The sequence below is a fragment of the Amblyomma americanum genome, chromosome 2 (assembly GCF_052857255.1).
Source record: "Amblyomma americanum isolate KBUSLIRL-KWMA chromosome 2, ASM5285725v1, whole genome shotgun sequence".
Lineage (NCBI taxonomy): Eukaryota > Metazoa > Arthropoda > Arachnida > Ixodida > Ixodidae > Amblyomma > Amblyomma americanum.
The window spans coordinates 140,799,026-140,823,992 of record NC_135498.1 but is presented as its reverse complement, the minus strand read 5'-3'; the positions used below and the strand labels follow the sequence as shown (position 1 = coordinate 140,823,992).

Below are 24,967 nucleotides of genomic sequence, written 5' to 3'. Positions count from 1 at the left end.
GAAAGACATCACATGCACATAAAGCCCCACTTGAACCAAGCCGTACGAATGTGCCTACATGGCCTAGGGGTAATGTATCCGACTCGCAACCCCCCAAGGGTCAGGAGTTTGATTCCCAACTAATTACCTCAATTTCATTTTCAGTGCAGTTCATTTGCTTTACCTACTTACATGTCCTAATGACATTTGAGTCCAGTTGTGGCCTTCTATTCACCAGCTTTCTAATGTTTTTAATCATTTTTCAAACCTGCTCCATCACGCGTGACGTGGCACCCTTTTCGATGAATCCAGAGTTTTTGCTCAGGCCACCAGATTTTCTGAAGACTGTTTGGCTATAAAACAAGAGATCACAAAACAGGCCAAGACATGGAACTTTTCCATGACCTTCGAGGTACCTTACTCAAGGCTAGATTTCACACTGGATGTGCAAGAACAGTTTTAGAGAATTAGGTGAGCTGACTAGCTTTCAAATGCTAGTCAGTATAGTCCCCTCTGAACAATTTGAGCTGAATGGGGACTGAAACCTTCACACATAAGTGGAGTTCAAATTAGGAGGAGCATTTTTTTAACACATTTGACAATGAGGGAACCAAAGTTTCAGTTAGAATAAAGTGAAAGTTTAATTTAGGCAAATCTGAAATGCCAAGAGACCGCAGTAGCATCAACCAGTGTGACTTAATGATAAAAAATAGTGCAAAGGAAGGCGAAAGAATGTGATTTACTTGGAATACTGAAGTCGTTATGCACACTAAAACTTTGCCTAGATTTGTGCCTGATGTGGGAGCAGCTTTAGAGCTTTTTTCAGCAGTACAATAATTCACAAGGCTTCAGGCTAATTAATCAGTGTATATGGCACAGGTGACGTTTCGGGGAGGCTCAGCAGAGTCTCTTCTTTTGTGATCTACCACAAAAGGAAATGTGGGGTCCCCAGCTTCGAGGAGGGAAGGGCGGGTAATGCTGAAAACCCTCGTAGTACTGATGCACTCCTCTCCTCATGTGTGCCAGAAGGCTGCTTCCTTGAATGGGCAAGCATTACAGTGATGCTGAGCTCACATGGCAGGTCCCATTTTTTGTGCAAAAGCACTACTCTGGAGGTTCAGAGGCTAGCAAAATCATCCAGCATTTGTCTGTCTGAGGGCAACCTGGAACACGCAAATTCCACCGGTGGCAGCACTTGCCATCTCAGGGCAGTGCCCCACTGCTTAACGGCTGCACCATTGCACCAGGAGTGGTATGAGGACTCCCTGGGATGTAAATGAGAGAGTGACCAGTTCTGCATACATATGAACACGCTGTGCTTTCACACAATACAAATGTTGCAAACATTCTCTCTCATTGTTTGCATGTTTTCCTCAGGTCATCTGTGTCCTTCCTCTTTCCCCACATGAAAGGAAAGTGATGTCAAGTACTTCACAATCATGTACAGTTGACGATCAAAAATTCAGACCCTTGATTTTGCAGACATGCTTAATTATTCCGACTTTTTCATGGTGCCTTGACGTGGCCCATACAGACAATGTATAAGGGTGCCTGAAATTTCGGACGCACTGCAGCTGACTGCTCAATTTTTCGGACCTCGTTCGCACTCACTGCCAATGCCCAAGCCGCCATGTTACGTGTACAGTGGAACCTCATTAATTAAAACTGCAAGGAAGGTGGAAAACTTCACCAAACAAAACCAAATTCAAGCCAAAAAGAGCCTCATGCATGGTGGGGCTGACATTCTCCGCGATTCGGCCCATTGCGCCCGTATGGTTTCGAATTCGGGCCGTTCTTGGATAGCGTTTGCCACACAGACTTGAATACTAGCACATTTCGTAGAACTCATTTATCCTCGAGTCTTTCGTCCCGATTACGGGAAGAAGAATGAAGAGAGTGGGAGGTGTACGGCTTCATGCAGATGGCAAGCGCGGAAGAAAAAGGTGGTGCATTTCAAAGCGAGGTCAGCATACCCATGCAAAACACACTGCAATTCCTGACTTTTCTATCGTAAATCGGTCAACAACTGCCTTTTTGATGACAGGCAAGACGCATACCATGTGCACAAGCCAGCATGGCGTGCTTATCGCCAGTTACGGTGCCAATCTAACCTCTAGTCACTAGGTTAATTACAGAGGGCAACGCCGACGGAGGGCTTGCTTCAGCCTTTTGTCGGTTCTTACTGTTTCCCCATCTTTGCGTTTTTACTTTTCGCGCAGTACTTCATACTGCGGGCGTAGCGGAGTTCCCATGATGGCAGGTTTGCTTTCACGTCTAGACTTTGTCCCAGCCCATGCGTTCGTCAACAATATGTCGAAGGCAGTACAGTCATCGTAAACCGAGCTCATGAATGCGGTTGCCGTGCATCGTGTACGCAGACGACAGGCACCGAGAATCAGTGCCGAAGAGCTCCAGAACTGCACATAACTACTGAACGCATCTTTCGGCATATGGGAATAATAGGCTGAAGCGATTTTTTTTCAGTGAAATTTGATTTTTCGGACTGCCCGATTTTTTATACAATTTTGTCGTCCCTGGAGAGTCTGAAAAATCGGTCGTCGACTGTATCTCTGCTGCAAAGACTGCGCCACGCAGCATGTCTCTGCACATGAGTGTATGGTGCCTGTGCGTTTGCTATGACTGAGTACTGCATCCACAGCCACAGTCCCATAGCCCTAATGTGCACTGCGACAGCACGTTTGTATTGTTTGTATTCAGAGAGCATTTGTTATAAGTAGCCTCAGGTGCATTTGTTTAGATTACTCCTGATATGTTGCATTGGTAGCAGTGAGAAGGACAAAGACTTGTAAGGGACTGGTACAGGTCACAGGGCAGGAGTTTGGAGGGGACCGCCCCAAACGGGCATGGTTCACAGGGGAGTGTGGGAAGTGTGCGGCGAGTTGAAGGAGAGAGGCGGCACGTGTCGGGTGTGCTCGGTGAGTGTGATGGTGTGTGTTTGTCGAGGCTGATGACTTTGTGACCGGGTGAAAGCTGTAGCTGTGTGGACATTCTATGTGGGAAAATGAACGTGACCTGACAGGCTGACTAGGTCATGTTTTTTGGTGGCTCACCAGGAGGATGGGCAGGCCCTCTTGGCGCAGAGCCCTGGCAGCCGCCAGCTCCAGGAAGGGTGCCAGCTTGCTGCTGGATGTCGACCGCATTACTGCAGGCAATCCGCACAAGAGTTGCTCCACACAGGTGCCCTGCGTGCGTGCACCAGAGGAGAGCCAGTTGGAGGGGGACGAAGGCAAACAGCCCACCATGCTGTGCTTGCTGGAAGGACTGTCCAAATCAGGGCAGCAAGTGCTTCACAGCTAACCCATGTCCTGGCATGGCAATGCTTGCCCTCACCACTGCTATCAAACAGTGGTCAGCACACTTACCCCCGAGTGCTAGCAGTCATATTCACACTGCAACACAACAGAGCCCCAGCAACTTCTGCTTTTGGCACGACTCAGTGAAACTGTGCACAGACAAGCGTACAGCACACAACATAAAAGGTGGCAAAGTGACAGAATGAAGCGTTGCACACAATGCCAGCTTGCTGCTGTGTGCTAACCACACCGGTACGGAGAGTCCACTGAATGCAGCCACCGAGCACAGGTGGAGGACAAAGCAATGCCAGCAGTGCCGAATCCTGCCAACTTTCCATCTTTCATTCTGTTGCGTGCTGTAGGGCTGTGTCCGTGGTGGCAGCGAACACTCGGCAAATGAAAAGAAAGAAGAAAAGCTGCCACATGAAATCCAGTCAAAAGCAGTTTGTTTCCATGAATGGTATAGCACCATAAGAGCGACAGCAGCCAGCTCTAGCAGCACAGACAGTCCACCCACCGGCAGTGAGTGGAGCAGTGGTGGGGCAGCACATGCACTCAGCAGGGTGGCCATTCCTGGTGAGGATGGTGCCCCCCGCAGTGCCGCACTGACCACCAGGTCGGGCAGCCCTGTATCTGCACGGGGAAAGAGAAGGGAGTAAGAGGGTGGTTGAGGTCCCCAATGGGGTTTGCCTGTCTCCACCCACCCTGTATCCTTTTACAGCGACAGCTGTTAAGGGCAGGCATACTTCTTGGTTCCACGGCGTCATTGGCGTCACACAAACAAGTGCTAAGGGGAGCGGCACCTTCTGTGTGCAACGGCATAAACTAATGTTTGCACGGATCGCGCGCCTGCAGGCAAACGGGGCACTGCAGAGATGGTGTATTCACCATTGCAAACAGCTGTACCTGAATCTTGCATTACACAGCCGGTGGTCAGCTTTTTCACAATGGCTAAGGAGCAGACATTAAGAGTAGCACACCACCACAATGAGCACTGCAGTGTAATGAAATGGCAATGTAGAAAAAAAGGCAAACTAAATAAGTAGCCAACACAAAACATGTTCACTAATGGAATGCAGAAAATTGCACTGTGCAGAAATAAAAAGTGTGCAAAGGCGACAACAGCAGGGTTCTGCATTTTGTATAGTGGAGTCTCAATAAATCAAACTCGCTCAATTCAATTTATTCAATAACCTGACGCAAGTTAAATCACATTTATTTAAATAGAAAAAAAAACTCAAATGCACAAATCTGGATGAAATCTTCCAATGACATTGGTTGCTGCTGCTCCTAAAAATTTGACAGTAGAAAGCTGTCGTACCACATCTCATTGATACAATCACAGATATATGCATTTCGGCACAATACAAAGTTGCAAGAGTCCTCGGCAGAAGTTTATTGTGTAATGTGCAGAAATTCGGATGTTCCAAACACTCTCCTGCTAGCTCCAAGTGCTGCCCTCGCCAGTCACACAGGATGCATCGTGAGGAATGGGCGCTGGTGCACTCTATCACTGCGATCGCCAGTCAAACAGTATGCACTGCGAGCACAGGAGGTGGCGTGCAGCTGTAAATAACTCATTTCAACTGTGAGCAGATTTCCGTAAATGCATTTCTCATGATGCAGCATGCACCCGCCGCGGTGGCTCAGTGGTTAGGGCGCTCGACTACTGATCCAGAGTTCCCGGGTTCGAACCCGACCGCGGCGGCTGCGTTTTTATGGAGGAAAAACGCTAAGGCGCCCGTGTGCTGTGTTATGTCAGTGCACGTTAAAGATCCCCAGGTGGTCGAAATTATTCCGGAGCCCTCCACTACGGCACCTCTCTCTTCCTTTCTTCTTTCACTCCCTCCTTTATTCCTTCCTTTACAGCAGGGTTCAGGCGTCCAACGATATATGAGACAGATACTGCGCCATTTCCTTTCCCCAAAAAAACCAATTAAAAAAAAAATGATGCAGCATGCAGATTTTGCTTGCTTTGATGACACAAATAATTTCCAATGGCTCGTGACACTTTAGGCTATGCTTTTTCCCTCAAATCCATGAAATGAGACATGGCTGGCAACTAAAAATAACATGATGGCTAGTAAAACTTTATTACCGTATTTACACGATTTTAAGTCGACCCTTTTTTTTGAAATTTAAAATTCTGAAGTGGGGGGGTCAACTTACAATCGAAACGAAACCTTGAACTGCCAATAAAAGCAAGAAAAACAATCTATCAGGGACGCTACTGCGATGTTAGAAGTTTTTGTTTGCTCTACGGCTCCAAGCGTAGCATTCAGGTATTCCGCGAGATTTTTGGCCAGGATTTTTCATTTTTTTATTTTTACTGCGCGCACCGTTACCCACCGCGATCGTTCAGTGCTACTGAACAGGATACCCGGGTTAGAACCCGACCGCAGCGGCAGCGTTTCGATGGAAGCGAAACGCAAAGGCGCCCGTGTGCTGTGCGATGTCACTACAGCAGGTTAAAGATCCCCAGGTGGTCGAAATTATTCGGGAGCCCTTCACTATGGCACCTCGTTCTTCCTTTCTTCTTTCACTCCCTCCTTTATCTCTTCCCTTACAACTGGGTTTCCGCCGATATTTGAGACAAATACTGCGCCACTTCCTTTCCCCCAAAACCAATTTCATTTCATTTCACTCGCGGGAAGGGCCGCTGTCCCGGTGTTCAAATCGCGGAGTCTGCACCGGCGCCCGGGAGTGTCACTAGCTGATGGAAGAGCCGCTATTTCAGTTGGTTGCGCAATACGTAACAGCGGCGCTTCTGGGGAATGCCGATGTTTGCTGGAAGAGCCGACGCCCCGACACCGATCACTCTTTGTTTGGTGGTGCTTGGAGTTGGTGCTTTTGACTCGACTGCCGGCCGCGTGCTTCGCCATGAGCTCTCCAGGTTCGAAAAGCATTCAGCGCTCATTCACTGCAGCATTCAAGAGGGAGGCCATCATTTACGCCGAAGAAACCAACAACTGCGCGGCGGGCCGCAAGTTCGACGTTTCTGAACGGTTGGTGCGGGAGTGGCGGAAGTAGCGAGACAAAATTTTCGATTGCGACTCCAAGCGAAGAGGTTTCCGCGGGCCGAAGTCGGGACGCTTTCTGGAGCTGAAGGTCAAGCTTGCAGCGTGTGTCACCGAAATACGTAATCGGTCCCTTCCAGTGACATGCGAAATGATCACGCAACAAGCCCGGGTCTTTGCTGCGGAAGCTGGAATACTCCGAACAGACTTCAAAGCCAGCAGGGCTTGGGCTTCGAAATTTATGAAGAGGGCTGGCTTCTCTCTTCGTCGGCGTACTAGTGTATGCCAGAAGCTGCCTGTTCCTTACGAGGAGAAAGTTCTCGCCTTCCATAGGCACTACCTCAAGCTCCGCGACCCGCGGTGATACCTGTTCGGCCAAATCGGCAATACGGATCAGACTCCCGTCTACTTCGACTGTGCTCTAAACGCGCTGTCAACAATAATGGAACATAACAGTGAGCGTGAGGGGAGCTCGCGAGGTTATGCTTCTCACGACAGGAAACGAGAAACTTCGGTTCACTGTTATGCTATCATGCTTGGCAGATGGCACAAAGCTCCGACCGTACATCGTCTTCAAAAGAAAAACTATGCCAAAGGAAATGTTCCCGAAAGGTGTGATTATGCGAGTGAACGAAAAAGGCTTTATGACGGACGACTTAGTTATTGATTGGTACCGTCGGGTGTGGCTTTTGAGGCCAGGGGCATCCCTCAAAAATCGCAATCCGAACCTTTTCGTGCTGGACTCATTTCGCGGCCACCTTACCGCGAAAGTGAAGGCAGAGCTCCAAAAAGAAGATACAGATATGCTGCTGATTCCCGGCGGTCTGACGGGGCAGCTGCAGCTGCTAGACGTTGGCATTAACAAACCATTCAAGGACTTGCTCCGGCGTGAGTACAACGAGTGGCTGGCGGCAGAAGGGCGGGAACTTGCGCCAACGGGGCGCGTGAAGAGAGCCTCCCTGGTGGCTGTGTGCGGGTCGGTGATTTCCGCTTGGGCAGCCGTTCCACGCGATGTCGTGGTGCGGTCATTTAGGAAGTGCTGTGGGAGGACGATGTGCTGTGGGATCGCAGCGGCGACGACGACGACGGCAGTACCACTGAAGATGACTCAAGTGAGGATGACTAGCCCATCTATGCAATAAATTTTCGTTTTTGAAGTGCTCCACCGGTGTTTTTTTTTCGGACATGCGATTTGGGGGGGTCGACTTACAATCATGTAAGTACGGTAATTTGGATTTCAAGGAACCAGAAGAAATGCCTGGATTATCCGAAAGTCAATTTACAAAATGCCAAATGCCCCCAAACGAAAAGTGCCAAAAATGTGAAAATACGGTGAAGTATTATGGGGAGGCTCCATTGCACAAACACCAAAAGCCCACGACAAGCATGCAGTTTTGGCGTGCTGGAAGAACAACATGGGCATTAGCTAGGGGAACACACATTGGCTTCGAAAGGGTGCGGCTGCTTTTAAAAAGGAAGAAGAAATGGCCAGTGACATGCCAGTCGGTGCCCGAAAATTGCGCAGAGCTGGGTTTCGGAGTAATTACAACTGACGACCAGTGAATGTGTGGGCCAACAGCAGTGTCTCTACCAAAAGCTGCCGTTGCTGGCGGTGAAGCCAAGAAACTGAAGCTACGCTTCCAGGCTATTTTTTGGCTATGAGACAATGGCCCTCCTATCATTGCTACACATACCGTTAAGCATGTTTCAGAGGTGCACTGATTACAATGCACCATTCCATATGCGGGATTTTTACCCGATTGCCTGTCCTGCTGCAACGCCTCGACTTGCCCCTTCGGGAGCCTCATGCAGAGGTTCACAAGTGGGCTCTCCCGCATATCATAGTTGACCAAAACGATAAGAAAGGGCTCATGCTACAAGAGTCTTGAAGGCGACAGGATGAATGGCATGGGTGAGGCTGTTAAGTATGTAATACTATATGACAGGATCAAAAAAAGAAACAAAAAACAACGCACTGTCTCATTGAGGCTGTTCGAAGAAGGTGGTCGGCCATTGTGTACACATCACATGTCACATGTGAGAAAGCCCACATGCAGAATTTCGTGCAAAGTCAAGCCTAGCAGTGTCCAAATGCGATCAGTCCACGTGGTAAACGCCAGAGAAGAAAACAAAAGAGGATGCATTTGTATTGTTTTCCTGGCACTTCAGACTCAACCGTCATTTAATCTGCCCAGACATTGTGGTTTCGCCACGGCTGAATTAATGAAAGTCGTCATGGTATACGATTGCTGGCAAATATTTGAAACTTTCGAATAAACAGAAATATTCAAATATTCAGAAATTACCGAATGTCAATTTCTCATATATGAATATTAACTGAATACCAAACATATTCGATTCATATTAGAAATTTTGAATATAAGCACACCCCTACTATTCACTAAATAAGTTTTCACGGTAGTGGACATGCTGCAATGATCGGAGCATGCTGCCTTGCATGCGTGGTGGTGTGCAAGTGTGTGTGCCACGTAAACCATAGGAGGATGTTAGCCCTGTCATGCAAAATGCCTCCCTTGGTTAAAACTTCGCTTTTTTTCAAATATTTTTGACTCCTTAAGAGTTTAATTTACAATAACAATTTCCACTGATTCCTATCACTGTACCAAAGCCCTTTAAAAGGATTCCTCTCCAGTTGTTTACGGACCTCAGAATCTTCCATTCTCGGAATGTCCCGTGGGAGCGCCTTCTCTGGGCACTGCATAGTTTTTCACCGCATCTGTGGTTCAGAGGAAGGCACCCACTCACAGAAAATTTTGAGAAATGAGACCAAGAAAGGTTTCTGTGGGCCCAAGTCTACAGAGTAAGAAAGGGCCATCATATGGCAGATGTTTAGTCTAATAGCTGTAGACCAGGAGTAGCATTTCATATGACACACTGTACGGACACATGTCAAATGGGGCTGGTTCTTTTTCTGTTATGTAACCTGGCAAGCAGCCTTCATATACTTCTTTGTCTGCAAAAACAGAGCAGTCCTGCGCCTTCCCTTGAACCGTCTAAGTCATTCTGCCCGCCGCTACAACAGTGGTGACGAGGAGTACGGCCCCGCGGCACTGGGAGCTCCTGTGGCGACAGTGCGTCACCAGTCATGGCCATGGCTGCGAACATCGGCTTCTAAAGTTTCGACGAAAACCAAGACAAGTGGTATATTTTTTTTTACTTACCTGGAAGCATTATTTGAAGCGAACAATATTAAGATAGAAGATAAGAAAAGGGCACTCTTAGTTTCTGCACTATCAACGAATACTTTCAGTGTTCTTGCCGGATGCTACGCTCCACAAAAAGTGAATCAGTTGAGGTACCAGGAAGCAGTTACATTCCTTACTGACCATTAAGCGCCTAAGTGCAACGAGATTGCCGCAAGTTACAAGTTCTTTTCAAAAAACAGGCAGCAAGCGAACCTGTCCAAGAATATGTTGTTCAGCTCCGCAAGCTTGCTGATGAGTGCAACTTCGGCACCAGCCTTGACCGTATGTTACGCGACTGTATTGTTTGTGCAATCCGAGATGTGCCATCCAACAGACACTGCTCGCAAAGACCACACTTACACTCGCCGAAGCCGAAACTATTGCTATGGCTGCAGAAGCTTCCGCAAAAGATGTGACCGCCATGACGTCGCTGGATAACGAGGCAGCGGTTGTGCAGTCTCAGTGACCAATTGCGGCAGTATCAGAGCCATGGAAAAGCTAAGGTTCCAAGTCAATTTGAGTGCACATGCTATGGAAACTGCAAACATGAAGCAAATGAGTGCCCGTACAAGAGAGAGCAGTGTTTTTGCTGTGGCAAGACTGGCCATTTTGCTGTAAAATGCCACTCACAATCACATGTTCGGGCTGGTCACGGGTGGCATGGCGGTGATGCTTACGTCATGGAACCCAAGAGCAAGCTGTCTGAATCAGAGATAGGCGACATATCGATTGTCTTCACCGTACTAGAAAGGTCTACTCTGTCCCCGTCATTGCGCAAAGTGATTCGCTGGGGTGGCATCTCCTTTAATATGATCACTTATACGGTGATTCGCTGGGGTGACATCTCCCTTAATATGATCACTGATACGGGATCACCATTTTGTATCATTCGGCAAGAGGTGTATCTCAAGCATCGCCTCAGCTGGCCACGTTTGTTGATGTGCAAATAAAAGCACAGCTGCCACCTGGGAAATCTGCCCACTCTCGGTGAACTGCACCTTCAAGCACGCACATCTCGCAGGGAAGACTGTTCCTGCTACCCTGATTGTTAAAGACTGCTCGGGCCCTAGCCTTTGCGGAAGGGACTTAATCCAAGCATTGCCACTACTGCCGCCTGGCTTCCTCGCTATGGTAGAATACCCTCTAGGAGCCTTGGACAGTCTCATAAGTGACTTTTGGACCTTTACCAACGAAGGCTAGGATGCATTCGGGGGCCACCTGTGAAATTCCACCTATGAGAGGGTGCGCAACCGAAGTTCCACAAAGCACAGCCAATACCTCGCACCCTTTGTGACAAAGTTGAAGCAGAGCTGGACCATTCAGTGAAAGGAGGCATGCTATCTCCAATTGCACATTCCGAGTGGCAGCGCCAATTGTGCCAGTTTTGAAGAAAGATGGCTCCATCTGCATCTGTGGCGACTGCAAGACTTCCATAAATGCTGCCTGCATAACCGAGCGGTACCCACTTCCAAACATTTTTGCATCGCTTCTTATAATGCCTATAATCAACTCCTGCTGGATGAGGAAGCAAAAAAACTGGCTGCCATAAACACTGACAGGGGGTTGTTCAGCTACATTCGGCTTCCTTTTCGAGTAGCTTCAGCTCCCAAAATTTTTCAGTGGCACATGGAAATTGTCCTGGCAGGCCTTCCTGCCGTGCTAGTACTTAGACGATATTTTGATAGCTGAACGTGAAGAAGGTGACTTGGCCCCCTGGGATGGTCTGCGTAGGCTACAAGAAAATGGTGTTAAGCTGAAGGCACAGAATGCCATTTCCGTAAAGACTCAATCGTCTACTTGGGCCATCGCATCAACAATGATGGCTTGCATCTGCTGAAAAAGAACCAATTCTATCTGACACGTGTCCGTACAACGCGCCAGAGAGGCCAGCCCGGTATCATTTCGACCAAATTCACCGTTGGGCACCTGTGTCACCCATGGCTCTTAAGACTGAAGCACAAGATTCTGCTCAGTCCAGGCCAGACAACAGGAATTGTAGAGCCTCACCACAAGGAGAACAGCTAAGCCTGGAATCTTCAGAGCCCAATGACGCTGTTCTGGTGCCTTCGACATTGCCGCGTGACGAACACGCTCGCAGCCTCTCAACGCCACCAGTCTTGTGGAGGTCTATACGACACCAAAGGCCTGTGCAAAGACTGCAGCTTTCTTTTTCTGGGGGGGGATTTTATAAACCGAGGCCTTCGGATTAACCAGGCATTTCTTCCGGTCCCTTGAACTCCGACTGAATGAATGAGGTTTTATTAGTCATCATGTTATTTTTTTGTTGACGGTCTTGTCAATTTAAGGAATTTGTTTTGCATGACCTCATTATAGTTTGGATACTGTTATGCTGTCTAATCAAGTAGTATACATTTGTGTGCACATCATGTTTTTTTATATTGTACTGAGGCAGTCTAGTTTTGTTTATTTTAGTTGCAAAGAGCATACACTATTTTGAAAAAATTAAGGGCAACAAAATCTGCTTGTTTATCATTTTATGAAATTTTTTTTTGTACTGAACAGATATTTGATGTTCGATTCAATATTCGAAGCCATTTTTTCTTCATAGTATTCGTATTCGATTGGCATTCGAAAATTTCAATATTCGCACACCCCTAATTTCCATTCATTTCACTGGGCAGGTGATTTGGTGCAAATGTATGAAAACATATACAGTCAGAATCAAAGCAGCAGCAACATCAACTGCAATTTATTATCCATTTTTTTAATGCTTTTACTGTCCTCGAAATGAATGCATCTTGCTTGCTACTGCAAAGTAATAGGAATGTCATCACCTCCTGCATCACAGTGTTCCAAGCTACCCCTAGCTGCACATGCAGAGGTGAATGAATGGCATGCGCGCTTGTTTACCTGTAGAGACAGTATAATGGCAGTACCTAAGTACACAAAGAGAGCTTGGTCCAGGCCCTGGCAGGGAAGCCTACCAGTCTGATGCTTGATGAAAATGAGACAAATGATGAAGACCTGAAGAGCAGAATGATCCCTTCAGGAGTGTGTACATAACACCACTGGAAAGTGAGCTGACAGCTCCAGCTAGTGGCACACTGCGGCCACGTCATCATCCCTGCCAGAAAGCCACTTTCAGCTTCATCACCTTTAATATAGCACTAGAACTACAAAAAAAGCACATGGTGATACAGTGGAGACCACTTATAACGTAATCGCTTATAGTGTGGTTTTTGCCAGCCACTGGCCTACCTCCCATTGGACTTGATATAAAGTCATACCGCTAAAGATGCGGTCGCGCAAAGAGAAATACTGGGTATAATGTGGCTTTAAAATATGATCGGTGACCTCGCAGAAGCGCAAGTGCAGTTTCCTCTGCAGCACAGGGGGCTTCTGAGGCATACAGGCACTTACACCGGAAGACAAGCACAACAAAAAATTGTCTGGCGATCGATGGTCAGTCCGACGGGAATGCAAGAGCACGAATCGTTTCCATGATTTCTGACACTCTGCTGCTAATGGGCGCAGGCCCTGTGTGAGCACCACTTTCGTTTCCCCCCTCAGCCTTTCCACGCGTTGCCTTCATCTTACACAAGATTACCTCACAACTATGCGTCCTTTTCTTTCCTTCTATGCCCGACATGCACTGCCAGCCTGGCGTGCGTCTTTGCCTTCTTTTTTTTCCTCCTCCCTCTCCTATCTCCTCTTCGGCCTTTCGTCACTGTGTCGAAGTTAACCTTTTGTTGCCGAGCTGCTATCCTTATTCGTGTGCGTCATCCGGTGTTGCATCCGTAAGGAGGCAACACAATCCTTAGCTAAAGTGAAAGCTTACTGCAAGAGCAATGACTTCAGCAATGAAGTGCTTCAGTTCGGCGGAAAAAGAGTTAATCCACAACACCCTGAAGTGGCAATGGCAGGCCAAAATTATGGCTTTTTTTCCCAGCTGCGCAGGACATACCTAGTACCTCAGAAAAAGATGTTTAGCATATTGCATGCAGCGTGACTGCGAAGATTAGCATGACCGCCTTCACAAACTGGGCAAGCACTAACGATCGCACTAACCTCCACGGTCGCGCCACGTACGGTATGCCAAAACTAATGCAAGCATATGCAGCATTTATTTATTGGGTTGCTGTTTGTTCAGTGATAAATAAAGCGCTTTCGAAAGGTAAGCTACCTATCTGGCAAATATTTTGACCTAAAAAAACAATGTTTTGTTTATAGTGCAGTACTGCTTATAGTGCAGATTTTTGCAGACCCCTGCAACATATGTTATAAGCAGTCTACAATGTATACCAACGTAACAATCTGCCAGTTTCAGCTCCCCACTTGACATGCACCTTAGTCTCCTCTCTGACTACCCCTTGCACTGGCACAGAGGGCCGCCTGTTAGCACACTGCACAGTGGTGAGCTGGCCAGACTGATGAGCTTATACAAAACAACAGAGCAGCACCGCACCACTACTGTGTGCTATTCTGGTGCCTCGTCCCTCCTTTTGTGTTGGTTTCAAAGTGCACAGGGTTTCACACGTGGCTACTGTGCAACTTTTCCCGCATGAATTCTGACAAAGAGAGGATGGGATCTCACCAGAGGGGCACTCACGCAGCAGTGGTGCCAGCAGTGCTGTCCAGTTGAGGGGTGGCAGGGCGCGCCCAAAGTCCTGGTCCAGGCTGCTCAGGCACACCCCGACACGGCCGCTCCATGAGCCTGCATCAACGAGTTCATTCACGATCAACAGACATCCATAACAAACAACCAGTTACAGACAGATTATTCATATAAATATGGCATCTTTTACCCCAATGTACAGAAGGGTAACTGGACTGCCTGGAGCCAAACCTCGCCAGAAGTTTCAAGTATACACTCTAGATTAGGTACCAGGAAATGAAAGTTCTCAAGGCCGATATCGTGGATCCACTTTTTTCTACGGCTGATGTCATTTTTTTCGCAAAGAATCACGAACAGCACGAAGCTGTTTTCACACCAGCTTGTGGACTGAAGTGCACCACAACCGGGCATAATGTGGCACTCAAACTAGAGTTCGAATTGTCAGCACGTAGCTCAACAGAGCTAGACCCGCAGCAGAGGCAGATGGCCTACACATGGCAACAACAAAAAACGAAAACACAAGCAAAACAATCATTGTTCAGAAAAGTGCAGATTAGAGAGACGGGCAAGGAGGATGCGCGAGGGTCTGTGTCGCAGCAGCAAAGTTTACAGAAAGGCAGTGCTTTCAGAATAAAGGGACTTTCTTCTCCAAGCATTAGCTCCGCCATCTCGTTTTGGATTGGACAACCATGCAGGCATGTAGACAGGAATTTTTTTCAGGGGGGTTCAGAGCAACTTCTGGCTGACGGCAGAAAAAGTGCTGTCATTTGGCCAAGCGGTACCAAAATAGTAGGGGAACGGCTGAACTTGTTTTTGGGGGAGGCGGGGGGGGGGGACTTTGCATCAGGCTCCCAAAGGGGAGAGTCGAGGCTTCACAGCGAGGCAAGTGATCATGCAAAAATCTGGCCTATTACATGGTGCATTGTAACCCGCGCACATCTTACGTGTGCATAATAAAAGGCATGACTGGAGGGCCCCTCTCACTAGGCCAAAAAATAACCTGGCCGCGTAGTTTCGGTTCTTGAGCTTTGCTGCTTGCCCACAGAGGAAGGCATCTGTATGCGTACTCATTCTCCTGTCATCCGGACTTGGCTCTACGCAGCTTTCCTACACCAACTGATGCGTAGCTGCTCATTTCTTGTTTTTCACATTTCTTGTTCCTTTTTACAAGACATCACGCTGTCCCGACGCCAATGTGCCCTCCCTTCACTTACGTCTATGCTGTTCCTCTAGCACAGCGGAACTTCGTGCTCGTCAGAGGCAACTAGGTGTTTGTGCGATGGTGCCTCCTCATAAGGCTTCATTGCATTTTTGCATTTTTGGGTTTTCTTTTTTGGGGGTGCGGGGCATTATATAATTCACCCTTCGGATATTATATTAATCTTAGTTAGTGCAAAACACAGACCAGACAAAAGTATGGAACACACAAGACAAAACACAGGTTAACTCTTCTGAAGTACAACCTTCAGATAATCTGGGCAGTTCTACGTTGATGAGTGAAAAAAGTTGGGCGAGTTGATACGTATTCATTATTCACAACAGCGCAGGAAACACAGACAAAAGGGGAGAATAGACAACACAAGTACTGCAGCGCTTCAGCGCTTGTGTTGTCTATTCCCTCCTTTTGTCCGTGTTTCCTGCGCTGTTGTGAATAATGCATTTCTAACTTCACCTCAAACCCGAATTAAGTGTTACTACTAGCCATTATGTTATTTTTAATTGCCAGTCATGTGTCATTTCATGGATTTAATTTCACATGACTGCGCTAGTACAGGCAGCATACTGTTATGCTGTTTAATCAAGTAGTATACATTTCTGTGCACATCCTGTTATTTATATGGTGCTAAGTCAGTCTACAGTAGGATACAACTTAAAAAAAAAAAGAAACAGCAGCTGGCAACACTGGGCCAGAATCTGCGGCGTCCTGTATTAATCCACTGGCCAATCACAACAGCAAAAAGAAACAGCTTTTCAAAATTTTACTACATTAGGCAAGCCAGGTATGAAAATTCTAGAGCTTGTAATTTTTTCCTTGTGATTAACTTCTTGTTTAGGCAACAAGAAAAGGTTTAATAAAAGAATGCTTTTCTGTCGTGGAGGAGTTCTGCGTGGCAGCCCTGAATGTGGGCAAAGTTCACTGTAGAGGAGTTGTATCCGGCTATAGTTCTTATTTCAGTTGCAAAAACCATACACTATTTTGAAAAAAAAAAAAAAAAAAAATTAGGGGCAACAACGTTTGCCTGTTTATCTCTTTATGAAATATTTTTTTATTACTGAATAGATATTTCATATTTGATTAGACTATCTTAGTCATTTTTTCTTCATATTCGTAATCGATTCATATTCGAAATTTCAATATTTGGGCACCCTTATTCATTATTCCATTCGTATTCCATTCGGTTTATAGCTAAACTATACATATTCATTTTGGTAATGAAATAATACTATCAGTATTCAGTTCACTCGCAAAATGTGCTATTCACACACCTCTAGGTGTGCATCTACATGGTCACTAAACGAAAAAAAAAACATGAAACAAAAAAGAAAGCATTCAAGTGGCACTGCAGAAAGAAAGCGGAAGTAAAATCATGGACAAGAAAATTAAAAGCCGAAGTCATTTGTGAACTGCTCAAGGTCGCCAATAAGGAACAGAGCTGCTGGCAAATGATTCCACTCAGATGATGTAGTTGAAATGAAAGAATTGACGTGAGTGGTAACAAGACAAAGATGAACGCTGATTTTGCATGGATGATCAGAGTGTGACGGAACAGGTGGGTAGAATGAGCAATGTGTTTTTTTTTAAAGCAAGCTTTAGGTTGTAGACCTTAAAGAGAAGGCAGAGGCACATTAGTTTTACGTGCCGTGAAAAGGTAGCAATTGCAATGTGCTCTCGATTGGCGTAGCACTTGAAGTGCTACGCTAAGTGCTTGATGTCAGAAAAACATTGTGGTACTTGGCACTTAAGTCGCCCATCAGTACAGTGTACTGTGTTTTTACTTTGCTCACGGCCGATTCCACGTCTTCATAGAAGCTTTCAACTGACTCAACACCATAACTGGGTGTAGGTTTCAATTGCAATTTGCACCTCTTATTAAGCTTAATAACAAAAACGGCCACCCTCTCGTCAATGCTGGAGATTTCGTCTTGTGTTGCCAGCTATATCCTTATTGATCATGAGGCCCACACCTAGTTCTCATCTGTCCGCTAACCCTCGATGGCACAGTATGTGGCCGCCCTTTAGCACAGTATACGCCTCACCTGTCCTCCTAACTTCACTGTGGCTTATGGCATCCCATTTAATAGCCGCTATTTCCTCGAACAGCACTTCTAGGCTAGCCTCACTAGATACTCGAACAGCACTTCTAGGCTAGCCTCACTAGATAAAGTTCTAGCATTAAACGTTGCCAGGTTCAGATTCCAATGGCGGCCTGTCCGGAGCCAGAGATTCTTAACACCTTCCGCTGCGTCACAGGTCTGACCTCTGCCGTGGTCAGTTGCTCTTCAGCCGCAGCACGGACTGAGGGCCAAGGATTAATTGTTTTATTCATATGAGGTTGTGGATAAGTACTACACAAGGGTGGCCAAATCCAGCTCTGGTGAGAGAGTGCATAGTCCCTTCTGGTCACTGTGATCAGGTAGCACCTCAGGCGTGGTTATGCAATTCCATCAAAACACGGACCGCTTTTTTTATCCGACGGAGAATCACGTGGCGCACGGATTTGAACCCTGGCCCTTTTGCACTCATGGCAGATGCTCTTACTCTATGCCATGACTATGCCCCATTCTAAGAAGTACATGACAATAAATTAAAAACGAGCAAAGTACCTGATGGAGCTCACCTGCTGATATGGCGGTGAAATGATGCAATCTTTCCTAGCAGCCACGGGTAAATGCATTCATTCTAAAGAAAAGTTTTAAAAATAATAATAATAAAAATAACATTGCTACTGATGTCCCAAAACACAATATCATCCACTAAGAAAGTGGCTGTTAACACATAATTCCATGAAATATAAAAACCGCAATTTTTCTTCATGGAAGCACGGTTTGTGTAACGTAGCTTTCTCTGTGGATTGGCACTAAAAAAAAGACTTACTAAACTTTTACAACTCACGTTCTGTACAACAAATACTGCGGTACTTTGCTTATCTAAGAACTCCACTTGCCGAAATGTTTCGTTTTTGTGACTGCAAGCTAATGAGGGCTAAATGTATTTCTCTGCAGCAAATCAATGCAAAAAAGCTTGCCAATGTGTAGAGCTGCATCACAGCATTACAGCCCCTGCTAATAAAAAAAATATAAAACATCACCTTGAAAATGCCCATTTTCCCATGGTAAGGAAGTGTTATTGTTGCTGCTTCCTGCACTCTCACTACTGCACGGCCTTCCTAGTTTGGTTTACGGGGTTTAATGTCCCAAAATGATTCAAGCATGAGGGGCGCTGTATAGGTGGGCTCCCAATAATTTCGACCACCTGGGATTCTTTAAACTTCACCGACATCGCACGCTACACAGGTCTCTAGCATTTAGCTTCCACTGAAAAGCGACCACCACGGCAGGGATCAAACTCGCGTCTTTCTAGCACAAACATTGTCCGAGATAACAGTTCAAGGTCTGCCCCCCTTCGACAAAGAAGTCGTCATCCGTCTGTATGCACAGAATTTGGCACTGATCCAAGCGGTGGTGGCACTCTGGAGAATGGCAATGAGTGGGGCAACACACCCAGTGCCTCTAGATCAAGGCAACTTCCGCACCCCCCTGGGCCTGGAAGGTGTCCGGAGGGTGCCCTAGATGAGGCACTTTCTAGGCATCTGCCATGGCTTCACCAAGGCCCAAGGTGGGCTCCACATAATGCCTCTCGCCGTAGAAAAAAAAGAAGCCCGCTAGCCAGTGCAACTTTGAAACATCAGGTCGCCTTCTGTTCCAGCAGCAACAATCACAAATAAATAGGGGCGCGCAAATATTGAAATTTTCGAATACGAATCGAATATGAAGAAAAAATGGCTTCGAATATCGAATATCTGTTCAGTACAAAAAAAATTTCAGAAAATGATGAGCAAGCAAACGTTGTTGCCCTTATTTTTTTCAAAATAGTGTACGGTCTTTGCAACTAAAATAAACAAAACTAGACTCCCTCAGTACCGTATAAAAAAACATGATGTGCACAGAAATGTACACTACTTGATTAGACTGCATAACAGTATCCAAACTATAATGAGGTCATGCAAAACAAAATCCATAAAATGACAAGACCGTCAACAAAAAAATAACATGAATATTTAACCTCATTCATTCGGAGTTCAAGGGACCGGAAGAAATACCCGGTTCATCCAAAGGCCTCTGTTAATAAAATTGCCCCCCACCACCCCTTCGAAAAAAAAAAAAAATGCTGCCGAAAATGCTGAAGACGCAGTAAGGCCGTATTGGGCGGCTCCATCGCGCTAACACCTGTAAGCCTGTGGTGAGCCACCTGTTTTGGAGTGCTGGAAGAACAACACAAATGCAAGCAGGCGGCCGGGGAACACACACTGGCGTCGGAGCGGCGAGGCAGTTTCTAAAAAGGAAAAAGAAATAAGCCGCGCAGAGCTGGGATTGGACTATCGGCGAATGCGCGGGCCGACATTTGAAGTTGCCGCGGGGCAGCGGTGAAGCTCAGAAACTGAAACTACGCAGCCAGGCTATTTTTTTGCCCTAGCAACAGAGGCCTTCCAATTGTTGCCACGCCTGCCGTTACGCCCGCTAAAGAGGTGTGCAGATTACAATGCACCATGCAATAGGCGAGATTTTGACAGGATCGCTGGCCCTATTGTGACTACTAGAGGCGCCCCTTCAGGAGGCTCTTGCGGCATTCCGCAAGTAAGCGTTCCCGCATAGCGTAGTTTACAAAACGGGATGGTGAAGTCACGCTCGGAGAGTTATGAAGGCGACAGGACGCATTCTTCGGATGTGGGCATTAAATATGTAACGTATTACCGAAGGATTAAAAAAAGCGCGATTTCACGTTGCGATTGCTCGAAGCGGGCCGTCGGCTATCTTGCTCGCAGCACAGGTGGTATGTGGGGAAAGCCCACTTGGGGAAATTCTCTCGAGGTGAAGCCTTGCGGCGTCGGGATGCGGTCGGTCCGCGTGATAAACGGCGGAGAATGAAGCGGATAGGACCTCTGTATTGTTTTCCTGGAATTTTTAACTTGATTATTGGCTAATTTGCCCAGATATTGTGGTTTTGCCACAGTCGAATTTATGAAAGTATACGATTGCTGGTGAGTATTCGGTAATTTTCGAATATGCGGAAATTCACGAATATCAATTTTCGAATACGAATCGAATATCAAACATATTCGATTCGTATTCAAAATTTTGAATATTCGCACACCCCTACAAATAAACGAATGTGCTACCTCAGGAACAAGCTGCCTCTAAGTTGGTGGCAGCAATAGAAGTAAACCTTCCACTCGACATACCATCTAAGATTCCGTCGCCAGTGCCAAATATTGTAAAGTAACTTAATAGGTGAGAAGTCCCCATGTTAAAGTGCTCACCCGCCTTGATGGACGTGGCCAGGAAGTCCACCAGCGGCCTCAGCACACTGGTATCGCCCAGGTACGAGTAGCTCGAAGGCACTGCATTGCACACAAATGCAACAAGCACACTAGTACACAGATGATCCCAATGGGTCACAGTTCACGTGATTGCAGTGGGAGAACAGTGCTCTCTGTCACCAGAAGCAACTCCTATCACTGTTCCTAGTCATGTTCAGCTGAAGTTGTTCAACATTTAAAGGCATGAAGGGCACTGACCTGACACAGCACACCTCTACAATCCACAACCCTTGATAATTCCAGCTCTGAGGGAACCAAACATTCGTTCCAATCATGTGGAGCTGTAATTAAGGGGAGTCACTTTAGATAAACATGATGTTGAGGTGCAATGCCAGCTTATTTCAACAATGCTACTAACTAAAAATAGAACATCTCCGTAAGTTTTGTGTTTCATCTTCCTTCTGTTCAATTTCTGCCACTCAGAAAAAAATTCTTAACACCTACTGGGTCTCTGATTAGCTGGTGTCACCAATGCACTCATACACAGAAGCTCAGGCCCATCATTTGTGCCTTAGTTCTGCACTAATAACAAATTACAAGCATTATTAACAAGGGTGGAAAGTTGGGCGGGTCGGTACTGATCCATGAGAAAAGGAGTGCGAACACAAGACGACGCATGAAGACAGACCACACACCACGAGCGCTAACTTCCGACTGAAGAGGACATACAAGACTGTGGCGACCAAGGTCCTGAGCTGATCAATGAGTGCATGTGCCAAAGCTGGGAAGCCGCAGAAATCAATATGAAAAGATAAAGATGAGAGGATAAAGGCCATTACAAACCTAGGAACGCCAATTCTCGTTTCGATAAGAATATAGAAGGCTTGCTAACACATAGATCACGCAAAGTAGCTATCTGTGTACTTTCAAACTTGAAATGATTTCTCTTGTCAGTTTTTCTCTGTTTCTGGCAACGACAGAGCATTTATCCAGAAAGGGCATGCATCTGCACTCCCTGCAATGCAAAGCCAGATTACTGCCCGTTAACGACTTCTTGTCGTTGTTGTGATCACGAGGCCTTTCGTTGAGGCGCCTACCAGACTGTCCCACGTACTGCTTCCCACAGGTATGCTGTACATGATGCCCTCTGTGCATTTAACAAGTTCTTTTCGGTGACGAATGTTACACTGCGGATTTTGGGGATGTTGTTCAGCGGGCAGGGTTCTTTTGCATATGGCACTTAGTTTATCTGGGGCTGTATGTATGTATGTATCGTATGTATTGTCCATTAATAACCCATTTTTTGTAACAAGTTCAGACGAAGTTGCTAATGCTGTGAAATCTCTTAAAGACAGGAGCCTTCTCAGTTTTTTCATTGATGTCAAAGACTTGTATTACTCTTTGCCACATGATAACCTACTCAGCATTGTTGAAGAATCCATCCATCTCAACGGTGCGGTCGCTTTTCAGAATGAACCTGGCTTGTCTGTCGATAGATTTTTAGAATTGCTATAGTTCTACCTTCGGCCTACCTTCACAAATTCGCAAGGCACTCCTCATATTCAAAAACAGGGAGTGTGTATTGGGTCCTGCTTGGCCCCTGTACTCAGCGACCTATACTTTGCACACTTGGACAGGATTCTTCAAGATCGACTTGCCACTTCTTGCGTGGTAAAAATTTTTAGATATGTTGATGATTTTTTATTCCTTACTGAATGTACACCTTCGCTCCTTGAGCAAGTTACAGCGGACCTTTTTGCCATCGTACAAGGGTGCTTTCTCCCACTAACGTTGACTAGTGAAATGCCTACTGACTCGGAGATCCGGTTTCTCGATACGTAACCGCCTTAAGTTCATGGACAACCACGTTTATTGGTGCTATTCACCTCGCGCTAACAAACCCCTTCTGCCATACAAGTCAGCTCATTCTAAACTCTTGAAACTAGGCACCATTAACCTATCCATGCATGCAAAATGCTCTCGAAAAGTCATGCCTCCACCTTAGCAGCTTCAGCTTTCAAATACAACTTCGAAGGTTCCTCGAAGCAGGGTATCCTAGTGATATCAGTGTTTCTGTGGCTAAAAGCTTGCTCAAAACGAAACTTCAGGAAGATCAAAGAGTTACATATAAAACGCAAGGCAAGACAACTGTCATCCCTTATATCTATGGTCTGTCGCACATTCTCAAGAAAATAGGAAAGTCAAATGTTCATGAGGTTTTTTCAGCCCCAGATAAACTAAGTGCCAAATGCAAAAGAACCCTGCCCGCTAAGGTCTCAGTCGCCACGGTCTAGTGTGTTCTCTTTAGTCGGAAGTTAGCGCTCGTGGTGTTTGTTTTGTCTTCGTCTATCGCCTTGTGTTCGCGCTCCTTTTCTCATACAAGCATTACCCTATACTGGCCCCTTCAACTCTTTATGAACATAAAGAACTTAAGAACTTGCAACTTAACTGCGTATTGTTACTGCAGTATGCCTTAATGTCGTTTTAATGCTATTTAATGTCGAAGTGAGTGCTATATATACTAATTCCCTTTTGTGGAATATTCTTTAACATCAGTACAGTAGAATTTCGATAATATGATCATGGCTGACATGAATCTTGGCGTGATACAAATTTGTGAACTTCCCTGGCCAAAGAGCATTGTGTACAGTGTGCAAAATTCTGGGTGTTTCCAACACTGTACCATGCAACTACAGATGATGTAAATGTAGAGGCTCTGACTGCCCACGTGAGCAGCGAATACTGCCCGCACAGCACCAACACTGCAAAACCAGTCACACGGTATGAGCTGTAATCACCTAGGGGTGATGTGCGGCTGCAAATACGTAACGTGAGCTGTTAATTAAGCTTTTAAGGCACTTTATACACAGCGAACTCGCACCTTTTTCTCAGCGTGTGCCACACCTTGCAGTGATTTCATTGTTTTGGATGAATTTACGATCCTTCTTGTCGCAAATAAGATGGTTTTTACGCCATACAGCGAACACAGTAAGTAATATTGCCGCATGCAAGAAGACGCCAAAGATGAAGACTTGGTCTACGAGCGCGAGGCATGAAGAAGAAGGAGCTGAAGTGCACAGGGACCTTTTCTGGTTAACCAGTAAACCGTTTTACCTTCAGCTCTCCTCGGGGTTCTACCAAGTCCTGACACTGGTGGAGCGCGCTGGGTATGTACAGGACTAATTCCGGCAGTCCACAGCGAGTCCCGGACATCGACACGCCTGTCCATCGCGCTAGCCGCCAACATCTAGGCCTTTCCCCGGAGTACAACCATCTACCGGGCGACTCTTCAAACGTCAAAGTTCGCCGGGTCTTCCAAGCCATGGCACCTCCCACCTCTATGTCGGTGATTCTTCACAACACCAAGGTACAGGAGTGCTTCCGCGGGACGCGTGGAAGACTGGCTCGACCAGTTTTAACGAGTGGCCAAGTTCAACCAGTGGAGCGCGGACCAGAAGCTTTGCAATGTTTATTTTGCACTTCAGGATACTGCTAGAACTTGGTATGAGGCTAGCTTGCCAACATGGAATGACTTCCGCCGCCAGCTGGTGGACACTTTTGCCACTACTGATCGATGAGAGAATGCGCTGCGCCTGCTTGAAGTGCGCGTCCAGAAGCCAAATGAAAGCGTAGCTATGTTTGCGGAAGACATGGCTCGACTTTTTCGCCGTGCCGACCCCGATATGACTGAGCAAAGGAAGCTACGACATCTCATGCATAGCGTCAAGGAGCAGGTGTTTGCCGGCTTCGTGCGCAACCCACCTCAAACCGTCAGTGAGTTCGTCAAGGACGCTACAGCTATAGAGCGAGCCCTCCAAGAACGGTGCCGCCAGTACGACCGACCCTTCACCGGTGTTCCACCGACTGCGGCGGCACTCACTGCAACCTATGGGAGCACTCTTCGAGACCTCATTCGAGAAATTGTCCTTGAGGAGCTGCAGCGAATTACTGCTACGAGCGTTCAGTTACCAGAGGCCGTCCCAACAGCCGTTAGGAAAGAGCTCCGGCATGCTCTGTCACCGTCTGCACCATACCACGAGTCTCATCCAGTTGACAGCGCGGCAGCCGTTTGCGAACCATACCACGTGCCCCAACCCAACAGCAACACGGCCGTCAACATGGCGCCTTACTATGAGCCGGAGCCGCAACCCGCGAGCTATGCGGAAGTCCTTCGCCATCCGCCGCCAGACCACGCCCCACCGAGCTCAGCGAGCTGTCAGCAGACGCGGTTCTTCCAGGAGCGTCAGTGGGCACGTCCCGGCCGCTCTCAGCTGCGCCGAACTGACCTGTGGCGTTCTTATGGCAGCCGACCACTCTGCTTCTTCTGCGGACAACC

The 24,967-nt window shown here is 46.8% G+C and overlaps 1 protein-coding gene across 1 annotated transcript in view; it reads right to left on the bottom strand.

Annotated features, from left to right (window-relative positions):
- Positions 1–24,967, bottom strand: part of LOC144121831 (focadhesin) — a 283,349-nt gene that overhangs the window by 25,550 nt on the left and 232,832 nt on the right. Inside the window, exons 29-32 of the mRNA XM_077655244.1 lie at positions 20,632–20,712; positions 14,072–14,191; positions 3,811–3,926; positions 3,051–3,182 (exon numbers count right to left, since the gene is read on the bottom strand). Of these exons, the coding sequence (XP_077511370.1) occupies positions 3,051–3,182; positions 3,811–3,926; positions 14,072–14,191; positions 20,632–20,712 (449 nt within the window). The remainder of the gene's footprint in view (positions 1–3,050; positions 3,183–3,810; positions 3,927–14,071; positions 14,192–20,631; positions 20,713–24,967) is intronic.